General features: G+C 43.4%; 1 protein-coding gene across 8 annotated transcripts in view; it reads right to left on the bottom strand.

The window, feature by feature from the left end:
• Positions 1-13,313, bottom strand: part of Hth (Meis homeobox homothorax) — a 507,314-nt gene extending 494,001 nt beyond the window's left edge. For 6 of the 8 annotated variants that reach the window (XM_072013316.1, XM_072013317.1, XM_072013319.1 and 3 more), the window contains exon 1: positions 11,152-13,313. In XM_072013316.1, the coding sequence (XP_071869417.1) occupies positions 11,152-11,166 (15 nt within the window). In that variant the 5' untranslated portion in view covers positions 11,167-13,313. The remainder of the gene's footprint in view (positions 1-11,151) is intronic. The other 2 variants (XM_072013322.1, XM_072013323.1) reach the window with 1 other exon arrangement.
• Positions 13,314-13,372: the final 59 nt, after the last annotated feature.

Below are 13,372 nucleotides of genomic sequence, written 5' to 3'. Positions count from 1 at the left end.
GACCGTTTAATACACTCACGGACTGTTTCTGTTTCGTCGGAAGCGCGTACGCGAGCTTTGAAATACCACTTCGCGGAAGCGGCTACTCCTCTATTATCAGCCATCATTATTATCCCGCCTTAGCGGCTCGCGATAATCGCGATAAGTTCGCGCAGATTAAGATATCGAGATGAACGTAAGTGAACCTTCTAACGAAAAACGAGCAACATTATTTGTTAATACGCTTTTAATTAGCGAGGACACGAATGAGCAGCAACAACGAGACACTTTTATCTCCGGCTTATCTAAGCAACGCTCGACTTTGATACACTTTTATGAAACTTACAATTCGACGAGTGTCAGTGACAAATAATTGAAGGATAAAGTCGAATGTCACAGGTTAAGGCGCTCGTAAACTTTAACGAACCGGATCCATCGATTTCGCGCTATTAATGCATTAAATATAGAAGACTCGACCGTCCTTGTTCCGAGTGCCATAGCCGTGGAATGCTGGTTGTTCCGCGCAAAAATAGGCAGAATTTATTTCCGCTCTCCGCGAGACAACCGTCGTCAAACGGGGAGGTGTACGCGCAATCGAAAATACACCGGGTTACAGAAATACCGAGGGGGACACTTGGGAATTTATTGCGAAACCTCTTCTGCGTTTCTGTCTGCGTCTTTTTTTACTCTTCTTTTTATTCTCCTTACATCTATCTATTTTATTACCTTTTTTTCTTTCTCGTTTAGCTTATCATTGGACTGGACGTAAGTAGAATATACGTAAGTAGAATGAGTAATCAATATTGATGGACCAAGAAGAGAGGCGATAGAGTAGGGGATAGTACAAGATGGCTAGAAAGCGAAAGCAACGCACGATCAAGCAATTCGAGGTGCAAGTGGAATGAGTGGAGCGAACCTTTGGACGATAGCGACGCGCGTGAAATATGAATTTCGTAAGCGTGCGTGGTACGTGGCGTGTGCGGAATCGTTGAAATTTGATCGAGTGGAAGGCGCTTCGCTGGAATCGTATTTTGAGAGGAATTCGCGGAGAAAATTAAGACGTGGCGAGATCGGGACGTTAGCATGAATTAAAGATTCCGTTCGCTAAAATAAATTAACGATCAAATAAATCAAAGGGAATTTAGAAACCTGGCCGCTGAAACATAATGGAGCTTCCAGAAGTCGGAGTCGATTACGGAGATCAGCGTTGAACGTTAAACGGAGAATCGTGCGAGGGAATTACTTAACTTGCCAGTAAATGACGTGCTGTTCGAGCGCAAAAAATCGAGGAAGTTTCTGAATATCGGCAAACGAGCTTGTACGAGAAACGAACGTGAAACGGACGAGACAGCGAAACGTCGGCCAACAAGTTTCCTCCAGTTTGTATCGAAGATATCTCGATCGTGGAACGATCAGGAACAAGGAAGCCAATGATTTTTCTTGACTCGTCGCGGCATGTACCTTGTCACGATATCGCGGAAACGAAAGCAAGGCGATTATTATCGCTAATTACGTGGCTCGACCGTCAAGTTTGAGAGCTGGTAATTTCGCGACGGAAAGAAAAACGACGAAATAAAGGAAGAAAGGAAAGAAGAAGAAGAAGAAGAAGATGGAAAAGTAGAGAGAAGGAAGGTTAAAGAGAAAATGAAAGAGGGGATGAACGACGGTTGTTCTTCGGCTATCGTGATTTCGAAAGGAATATGGTTTACACGGTAAATCGAGAATCTTTGATCGCTAGCGTTAACAAAAATGACATCGAAACGTTGGAAAAGTTCTATTTCGTGCGCTTTCAATTTGATTAGTACTATCGGCTGAATGTGTTACAGACCGGAGTACAAAATATTTCGTGCAGGACGGAACGAGCCATCTGATTTCACCGCATTATCGTAAAAACAACGCCAGTTGTCCGGTTTGCGATCGAGTTGAGCAAACTCGAAACGATATTTCCTTAGTTCCTTGACCGTTTCCTTAAGTTCATTTTTGATATAAGAGAAACAAAGTGATACGTATAATATAATTTGATATTTCTATTCGTAAGAAGAATTCCTACGCATACTGTCATAGATGCATGATTTATCCATCTTCGAAGTTGGATTTTTTAATCGAAGTTAAAAATATGCATAATTACTACGTCGTTGATCGTAAAATGTTACGAGGACTCTGTTAGCAGCACCAACAATCCCGTTTCATAAAAGAAACTACATAAAATATGAGGAAAACGAATCTGAATCGATCTATACGTAGCTTTCCGTTCTCGCCGAAATTCATGAAATACGCCAAGCTGCAAAGGAAAATGAATTCGATCGTCAGAAAAGGATAAAGAAAAAACGACTAACGTCTAATAATTCAACATGGAGAGCAAAGCTATGAAGATATCACTAGTCGATCGTGCAGAATATCTTAAACGGGAGAGAGAGCAACGGAGGACGCGGTAACTTCAAGCCTTGATCGCAACGGAGCAATACCAGGTTCCACGATTTTATTTCCTACGAAGAACTTGAAAGATAGTACAACTTTTTAGCTAAATTACCCGCTGTTATGATCAACGCTTATTCCTTTATTTTTTCGTAATAAAATTGAAACGATAATTTCTTGGTTGGCGATTGTTAGCGTGAAAGAAAAAAACGCTGTGAGTCGATTCGCGACTCGAGATGCAGAAGTTTATCTGGCGTTAACGTAGAGATGTTTTCGCGCGGTAATTCCGCCGATGTAAAACGACGCTGAATGCCTGGAGGCGAATTATTTGGCATGAATTTCCACGGTGCGCAGCTGCAGCCGCGATGAAATATTCATATCGCGATTGAAGAGCTTACTTTTCTGAGCCGCGCTCGATTCGACAAATGCGTATAGCGGGAAATTTTAACGATACTCGATAAGAGAGGTAGAAAAATAAGAAAATAAGACGAGTTATTGCAAATAGGTAAAGGCTGCCCGATGCTCGTTATTAGTGCACTACGTTTGCGTTGCGACAGCGTTGATTGAGGACAGGCATTTGCATATTTCTTTGTTTCCCGGATCAAAACGTCTTTCGAGAGTGATGTAATTTTCTTAGTACATAGATGACTATCGCGTACCTATATCTGAACGGTAGAATCTCTATAAACACATGTTATAGTAAGTAGATATTACTAAAATATCTAAAAATATGATCGAAGAAATACATCAAAGTAGCTTCTATCATTAGTTCTTGATAGACAAAAGAACATTATGAACGCGAAACAGCATATACTAACATATCATACACATTACATATTAAGAAACTCGATGAAATATTTAGAAGTATGAAGATATTCGAATGTTAGAATTTCGAGAAATTCTAAAAATTAAGAATCCTTAGATCAGAAACGTAGAGACGATTTCACCGCAAGAATATATCAAAAGAATATCACGTACACCAATGAATAACGTTCGTATAACCTACTAAAAAATTCGACAAAGATAACAAAACGTAAAAATTTTCTCCTGTGTAGGTACTTGAAATTCCTAAGAAATTCGGAAGAAACGATCCCTCTTACATTCAAGAATCATCAGACAGGATTTCACCGCTGGAATTTAGGAAGAAAACATTGTATACACCTAAAAACATCATACACCGCTATATTGTACGTGTAACGTTATTAAATTTGATTCAAATTTATAAATAAGAGAAACCGACAAATATTGACACGTAAGAAAATAGATAATACGTTAGAAAGTAGATACTGAAATACATTTATTTATTTTATAGAATGGAAGCAGATACATAAGCGGATACATAAGGAATTGCGAAAATCGACTGGTTTCGACTCGCAAACACATCGAGTATGGAATTCACATTAGAATGGTCGATTCGAGGCATACGGAACCGATCGATCGGATCGACCGGTTCGAGGATTCACTGTGGTCCGAGAAACGTGGCTCATTTGCAAGCGGATAGGTCAAGGCGAGTGTGCTTAAACGCCACGGTATAAATCACCGGGGACGAAGTAAGGGGGCGAGCAGGGGCACAACGCGGAAGACGCGTGTGCACCCTCTCTTTCACGATCAATACGGTGAACGCGCGCGCGCGGCTGCTCGCGATTATAGACACGACCGGAAATATAAATCGACGAAAATCCATCGGGAATGGCGGATCACCCAGCCAGAGGACCCAGAAAATTAGCCGGTGATCGACGAGCAGCCGCCGGCGAATTTTTCGAACCGACGAGGTAAACACCAATAACCCGATCACGGTCCTTCTCCCTCTTACTTCCCTCGCCCTTCTCTCTGTATGGTTTCATACCCTTCACGTCGAAATCAATTTCAAAATGGCATAAACGCTCCGGCAAGAAATATCGAAGCCATTCCCATTTGGCTATTAATCTTGTATGGCCGTGAAAAAAATTTTCATCGCCAGTAAACGGAGGGATTTTGAGAACTCTCGATAATAACGTAACGCTCCACGCTTTTTGCAGTGTACTCGCTGTTAAGTTCAATTAATTAAATATTTCTGTTGACGCAAATGTTGTGCTTTCGAGTTTGTGTGCGATAAAAAGACTTAATAATAATAAGGAAAAATAATTTGTTTAAATGAACAGTACGTGGAAATAAACGTTAAATTTTGAACTTAAAATTTTAATGACAGGTAAAAAATGTATTTTTAGTTGTTAGAAATGAGTATTCGTAGAAAAAAGTTACTGTTCCCATAAATACGTTTTTGTATCAATAATAAATTAGAGTATTATACATACTGTTACGATATCAATAACCATTATCAGTAACCATTATGCATGCACTATGAAATTGTTGATAATATGAAAATGCAAGAAAGAAACATTTGTTTGACCGAAAATGTTTGCACGTTGCTGAAGTTTAGTCAGAATTGAAAAAAGATAAAAACGGGTTCCGTTGGACGGAAATATTTCGAAAGGTGATCGTATGGTGTGCTGGTGTCCTATATTAACGTGCAGGCTACCCTGCGGGTCGTCGACACGACATGAGCTTACAGGCTTAGTTGCAATGCTTGTATAAACTTCTGGCCGTCGCTAATGCGATGAAACGTAATGTAAAATAGATATTCGAACGGAGAAGTGGCTGTAGTTCGCGACGATGATGGCGCGGTGGTTTAATCGAATCATGGCCGATGAGTGAGGTTTTCCAACTCTTTTACTTGCATCAATCTAATTTAAATTTGATTCGTCTTCTAATCGCACGAAGAAATATTAAAAAAAAAAACCCACGCGGCAGAAAGAAACGAACTAAAAACAACCACTAAACGTACGATTTTCAAAACTCTTGATAGTTAAATCTAATACTTTCACGCAAAACAGGATTCTTCTAAATCTTAAAAATCGAGAAGTTTGCAAGTTGCGGATATTTGCGACTCGAAACGATAGATTTCAGAGCGCGATCGTTCGGGCAATTTGTTCGAATCGATAACGGCTCGGACCACGTTCCACAAGTAAATCGATTATTAATCGCGCCACGCTCTCGGGGAAATTTATACGGGACCAGAAACCAGTTGTGAATAGAGCCTAAAGGACGCGGTTATCAAGTACGCTTGGCTCGCAGAAACATGGCTGAGATTCCAGGACGGAGAAAGAAGCCGCGAAGAAGAGGAGGGGGACGAGGAGAAAGAAAGAGAGAGAAAGGGCCCGGCGACTATTCGTTACTTTCTGATTGATGTCGACATTTGGAAAACATTGCGACGTACAAGCACGCATCGGGACAACGCCATGTGCCTCGCCTATCTTAAGGGCGCATCGTGCATCGTCCGCTTTATCGTCCGTTCTTTTTCGACGAGCTCGTCGATTTTAGCCCTCGAATCGCTCCAAGATTCGGCGATACTACTACGACCCTGCTGAACGAAACTGAGCTTAGATTGAAACGTCTTATGAAGATGCTCGAAATAATTGGAAGCGCGAAGGTGCACAGTAAATTGGAAATCGATTAATCGAGCTTGTTGTCTTTGTCGTAGAGACGACTATCACGAGACATTGGTTCTTTTCTCTGCAGAATACGTATAGATATGTTCTTCAGAATTGAATAATTATTTGTAAAAAAAAATGTATAATGCGCTTTCTCCGACGATACCGTTTAGACAATTAAGCAAAATATCTAAATTTTTATATGCGTATTTAATGGCAATAAAGACTGGCTTAAATATTCTATAAATTATGAATGCTTCCAATTTCAAGAATACCGTCTGTAATGAAAGGATTGCAGAATAAAAGTGGAGCAATTTCGTCTCGCTTTGAGATAGCTTGTCTATCTCGCAACGAAGATTGTAGCATAATGAAAAAAAATGGCTGATTACTCGAAAGTAATCAGTACCTACGATTAAGAAATTTTGACATATATCAGTATAGAACTGAAATTGAAAATGAAGCAAGAACTTGATTAGAATTACAAGTACGTACAGGTACAATTCCAAGGAAGAGGGGCATTATTCAAGCTGACGCCCGTTGATGTTTAGAACCGAACATACTACCGAACGCAATATTCTTAATTTTCCCGCGACCTGAATATTTTTTCGACGGTGAAAACAAACGACAGGACGGTGTATACATCTGCTGGAATATTTTCTGGCATCCAAGCAAGACACATGGAAGCAGACGATATTTAGAGACCCCCACTAAATTTCACTCCGAAATAACCAGTCAGGCGACAGAAATCCCTCGATAACTTTCTTTTTCAACAGCCGAACGTTTTCCTCCGACCCGTATACCGTTACCAGAAGGGGGTCCGTCGAAAAACCTACAGAAACCTGGCGAAAAAAGAAAAAAGAAGGACAAAAAAATATCGCCTCGTCGAGGGCAACGAATGGAACGCGCGAGAAATCGATACGACTTTAATCCACAGGCTAAAGGCCGATATCCGCGGCGATCGGGAGAGCGAAAGTGATTGATGGATACCCATAAATACATAATCACGGTTCGTTCGCCACCGCGTGGACAAAAATCCGCGTTCGTCGCCGCTATTCACCGAACCTTGGAATTTTTAATCCCGAAAACGCTCGGCACACCGGCGCGCACCGATTCACCAAAACACGAAATTCACGAACATATCGACGAAACACTTTCGAAATTCCCCTCTGGCTGCCGATTTTTTCCAGAAACAACCAAAAGGGGAAAGAGAAAGAAAGAAAGAAAAAAAGAGAATTCATTTCGTCGGAACGTCGTAAGTCTCGTGCGCATTAATCACGGCAACAGCGTCGCTGCCGCGACTTGAGGAAGCATACGCAATAAAATTACCGACGAACCAGTTGAATATGACAGGATAAGCTCGATAGACCCGGATGCAACGCACGAATTGCATTTACGAGGTATTCGGAGCTCGATGATGGGACGAAAAGAGCGATTCGCACGCGAAACCTGTGCATGCACGCATCTTGGTATCTTGGCAATTTCGAGCAAAGAGCAGTGAAGAAAAATTGAGCGGTAAAACGTGCACCGCCATAAGAGAAGCGATTGAGACGCCGCGTCGATGCACCGTGTTATTTCGTACAACCAGCCAATCCGCGACTCTCATTATTTTCACGCTCGCCCGACTCGCAATTAAACGCACAGAAGCCTCCCTTTCTGCTTCCGTCCTCCGTGTCGACATCACGATTTTTATCGTTTCTTGCGTTCTTCTCGATGGCAAAGTTAGTTTAACCGTTACAATCGTACTTTAACAATACGTAAAACATCTGATTAGACATTCGGATACCGTGAATTCGATGCATCTTTTAGCATTTTTTGTCGACATTTTTTTGAATTTCAAAGATATTTGGGTCGTCGGTTGTGTAGCAAAAGTCGATGGCTGATGGAAAAAGAGATTTCATCGAACGTTTCGATCGCTAGTTCGAAGTGGATCATTTTTCGCGATTCGAAAGACAAACAGATTGCGTAACAGAGTTGCAATGATGTTTGAGCTAGAGTGTACTCTCTCGTGTACACTCGATGCTAGGGTAGTTTTTTTCTGGTATCGATCAGGGTCGCGGTTTGACGGATATAAGTGGCAACGTGGTGTGTACGGCTTAATTAAAGTTAGTGGAGGCGGTCAGTGATGACCAAGATGGCGGCGGACAAGTCGAAAATATATATTTCCTTTTAACGGTGTTTGAAACGAAAGACGAATACAGTAATACAAATGTCGAATTGAATTTTGACTCGAATCGACTTAAATTTTTACTAAATGTTCCAAGCTGTAATCATATTACGGGTTATGAAAGGTTTATGAAGCACGAATGCGTCAGAGAGATTAATAAAGAACGTTCCTTCTACTCGTACTTGGAATATCGGTGTGCCTTCTAGGTGAAGTTTTCTATCGAATTAATATATTAGAATGCTGGATACATAATTCAGACCGGAACACATCGAACATACTTTTGCTAATATAATATTTCTGAATAATGTACGACTAATCGAAACGCCTCAAGGTACCATTTGCAATATTAACAAATCGTTCGCTCGTACTTTACGGAAACTAACCTCATCTTGCCCGCGTATACATGAAAATTCATTCGTCTCCACGAGATTGCTCAGATACAACCGGCTGCGTCCGATGTCGAATTTCGAATTATGCATTCGAGACGATTCACTGCCGCTTTTTCCAAACGCCACTGTTCAAACTACGATCCATTATCAAAACGTGCCACAAATTTTTGATTAATATTCACTTTTCAAGAACCTTGGAATTCACAAAGCGAGCCACATAAATATTAGACAATAAATATCGATCGCCGTTTCAAATATTCGAAACGTGTCGAATTACTCAAAGACGTCCGATTTCTGAACCACTTTTACGTAAGACGGTATTTCGTACGAAGCAATTTTGCGCAAAAACGCAGGATAAAAGGGGGGGGATTATGGAGCGATAGCGTTAAAAAGGAAATATTTAGTTCGATAAGCAACGTCTACTGATTGGACACACGGAAAATCGACAGAAGCACTTTGTCGAGATACGATACTGACAGGGAAGAGGAGACCGACGGTAGAATCTGAACGAGCGGTAAGTTCCGTCACTTGAAAATCGACCGGCACGCGAGCAATCGTCGCTTATCGACGATCTCGTAAAGCTCTTTATCGACACCGATACCGTTTTCACTTGGCCGTGTCCGATAAAACCGTAATCGTCGCTGGAATTTGAGAAACGTCAGAGAAAATCTGACCGATTAACCCTTTACAAGAGTAGTAACATTATGCTAGACGAAATCATGACACGATGATCAATTAGACATACCCGCTGATAAATATTATCTCGACATCTGGTGCTATCGTTCTAAGGGAAACCTTTTCTTCCTTAACGATAGCCATTTTCGTGCGTTAAGCGCTGCATGAATGGAACGTTAATGAAATACTTGCAGACGAACTTAGATGTCTTTCTTCGAAGGAGTTCTTCAAATTGTACTATTATCTCGGAATATTAATTTCAACAAATGGGAATTTATGGAATAGATTAAACCACGGTTCAGATTTTGCTCCAAGTATCCCACTCTTTATATTCCGGTATTCTCACTAAAAGTAATATTTCACGATGAAAGAAATTTCTATCAATTATAAGTCACAGAGTGGTACTTTCTCCAGGTTATTTTCTCTAATTTTCACTCAAAATAAAATTTCGCTATCAAGCAAAGTTCTATCATACAGGTTTATATCTCGCAAGAAAAATTCTACCGACTATCTCCACTAATTTTCCTTGAAAATAAAATGTCACAACGATGGATGGTTCTATCAGATTGGTTTAAATTTTGTCGCGAAAATTCCACTAATTATTTCCACTAATTTTTAATAAAAATAAGATCTCACAATAGAAGAAATCTCTCGTAAATCACGGTCGAAATTTTAGTCCAAAAATCCTATGGCTTTCACTGATTTTCCCTAAAAATACGGTTCTATAGCGAAGGAAATTCCTACGTTCGTTGGAAAGGTTCGAGAGGTTTCCCATAGGGAGACATAAAAGTCGAGGTATAAAAAGAGAGGACATCTGCCAGAGTGGACGCAGTTTCACGTCCGACGGACAGTGAAGACCAGCGCCAGTCAGAGTTTCGAGACTGCCGCCAAGTGAAAATCAAGGGGAATGCGATCCACAGCGAGCAATGGGTCGGAATGATCGTCGCGTGAACAAAATTCCAGTCGACGACAAGAATCGTAATCAATTCCTCGAACGGCGGCTATCCGCGGGCGTCCAACAGACGCTCTCACATATCGATTCGTGCATCTCGATAGCATGTCAATCCAACCGTGCACGATATTCACGTAAAATGATAATTTCGGGTTGTCTACCTCGAGAGAGTTTCTCCGGAACGGACCACTTGAACACGGATTCCGGATCGACGACACTACACTTGCACGCGACCCGTTTTGCTCGACAAACGACAGATTTTCCTAGTTTCTCCTAAATATACTGTTTGTCTCGTGAGTATTACCAATTTCTAAGCAATTACGATTTTCTACTCCGTCAGCGATACTCAAGAAATTTTGTCGATTTCGCTGCTACAGCGGAGATATACGTCGGAAGAGTCGGGAATAAAATTACACGTTTATGAATCGATCCCTCGAGACACCCTTCGAGTGCTGCTACCTACCACGATTTTGCCTACATGAACCTACTGAGCCTCGAGCTTCGAAGTTGCTCGATTACACCGAAGCCCCAGTTAAACAACAAAGTCCTATCGAGACCTGTTCGAGTAGCGCAGGAATCGTCTGATCAGCGTATCGACGCGTCCAAAACAACAAGCGTCCTGTTGCCGGTTTCGAACTCGTTTTAATCCGATCTATGGACCACTTTCACGGGATTCTGCGAGTGCACCTCGAAACCTACACTGTCACGTCTCTTACAAACGAATATCCTATGCCCAAAACGGTTACGTCACAAGGTAAATCTATCTCGACGTTACACTATACGAAAGATTTATAGTCCCTTGAGCGTCGAAATCTCCGGTCGATCGCCAGGGTAAGGTCGTAGCCGCGCACCTATTGGCGGCCACCGATTTTCAAGTTCATGCGTGTTACGGCTATTATTTAGATACCTACAAAGCGAACACCTAGAATCGTACGGAACTATAAATCACATTACGCAAGACAAAAATTATCCACGAAACGCGTGCCGCGGTTCACTCTCGAGCTCTTTTTATTCCTAACCACGCACCTAAGTTTCTCATCGAGTTCTGATCGGGTAGAGAAATACGCGTAATCTGAACATAGTAAAATCATCGATAAATGGACGTACCCTTGGCTGCGCCATGAACGCCCTGGCCGCGCCGGGGAACTCTGCGTGCTGAGCCACCGTAGCGGCTGTATTTTCCCACAGTATAAGCAAGTAACCTCGAACACTTCACACACACTGGTTTCCCCACTTTTCGATTCGCCTTATCGGGGCGATCGGTTTGCCCGTTTCCCGTTCGTTACACTCAGAGGACTCGCGGATTATTGCCTTCGTCGAATGCACAGAACGACCAAGAGAGAACGACGCTAGAGCGTCGCCAGCAAACGTCCGTTCTCGAGTAATTCGCTATCAGCTTCCAAATTTGTTTCTTAGCTTCGTTGCGTCGCAATGGTGGATCGCAGTATTGTCCAACGATGGGACGTGGCCGACAGTTCGCAATAAAACGGGCCCACAGCACTTGACGATTGTTCTACTGCACTTTAACCACTATTAACGCGTGCTGTTGGCTCCGTCGGTCCTCGACGATCCCCGGATCCGAGTTGACCGGCGACACGAGATACTCTGTATGACGGCGAGAAATCGGAGCGAGCGTCAGCAGAGCTCAGCACGCGCGATTGAACGCTGCAGCAGGACTACGGCTACGGCCGGACACACGTGCTTCCTCATCGTCGCGGTCACACCGCCGGATGTTCCGTTGACACTCACAGACCAAAACAAGCACCCACGGAGCGTGTCTCTTCGTAGCGTCAGTTTCGCCACATTATACGCTCGAGTTGTCCGCTTTTTCCAACACGTGGTCTTTCATAGATTCTCTGTACGATGCTATTATTTGTGTTAAGCTTGCGGATATTCGACGATAGTTTGGAATAAGTTTCTCTTGGTCGTCGATATCAAAGACGGATAAATCGAACTTCACCGATATACGACACGAAACAACAAATTATTTCTGTTTCCCGACGGACAGGATTCACGATCACGTTTCTACCGAAAACTGATTGGTATCACCACGACGTATCACTCGATCTCTAGTTGTCACGGATATTATCGCTGTTGCTGCTGCGTCGCTGCTGTCTGCTCTGAATCGACACACGGTTTATCACGTCGGCCGTCGGAGAGCAATTCTCGGCTGCACTGATTATTATTGTTGTTTTCACAGATAAAACGGCACGGGTAAACACCGGAGAGATTTGCGTACGTCACTACCGGAACACGTTTACATCCTACGTTACGATGTAGTCGTTGGAGTATTGGCGCGAAATCAAGGCTGTCGTTGGAGTTTCGTTCCAACGAAAGGAGACAGGGAAATCGAGCGGAGCACACGGGCGGACGGCTTAACTCGCGTGGCCGACGATCGCGCGCGCGTCACACTGCTGCTTCAAAACTTGTGCACGAAACAAAGAAACCAAGATATCTCCCCGATATGCGGATAATATTACTTTCGCGATAATTCTGTCGGACGATGACGATGGGCTGTCGTTGAGGTGGTCAAGCAGAAAAGTCCCATGCATAGGTCGCACAAGCGCGACAAACAACCGTCCACTGTGGTTAAATCGGATGATTCGTGGTAGCCGAGTTCGTTCGTCGTCGCGTATTCGCGCGACACGAACGAAAAGTCGTGCGTCGGTGGTGCGGCGGTATCGGCGTTGCAACGATGTATCTCTCTCTCTTTGTTTGCGAATATTGCGTTACCGCGCGCCAAATTACATATCTGTGGTTGCCCGTTGTTTTACGATGATAAACGAATAGACACACCGAGCGATTCGCGGTTCGTACCAGCGGCAATATCCTTCACGCGACAAGGTGGAGAAACGGTGCGGAATACGCGTCGTCGACGGAGAGTTCGCGGCGGAAGAAGAAGCGCGTTCCTCCTCGCGGCGATTACTGAACGAACGAACCGGTCACGCAGAGGAGTGAGAGAAGAGGTGACGCGCGAGAGAGCTGTCCGCGAGACGGCGTCCGACCCACCTCCCTTACCGTAACTACTACTGCGTGTGCCACTCGTAACTCCGGCGGACAGAAGGTGGAAGGTTGGTGTATATGTTGCGCGCGGGCCGGCAGGCAAAGGCAGCCACGGGAATATGCGTGTTTCGAGTTCTTCCCCCACGAAAAAGCACCGGGTAGATCCACGGGTAAGAGAAGAGCAGAACGAGCGAGCGAGCGTGAAGAGCAGCGCCTAGCGCGGTTTTAGATCCTGCGCCGTCCGCAGTCGTTCGCTAACTGTCAATCAGCGCCGTGCTACACGAAGGAGTGGGAGGCGCGCAGTCACGCCCATCGAACGCGGCCA

This window comes from Bombus fervidus, chromosome 11, assembly GCF_041682495.2.
Source record: "Bombus fervidus isolate BK054 chromosome 11, iyBomFerv1, whole genome shotgun sequence".
In the NCBI taxonomy this organism is placed as follows: Eukaryota; Metazoa; Arthropoda; class Insecta; order Hymenoptera; family Apidae; genus Bombus; species Bombus fervidus.
The sequence above is the reverse complement of the archived record's forward strand: the minus strand, read 5'-3'. Positions and strand labels throughout refer to the sequence as shown.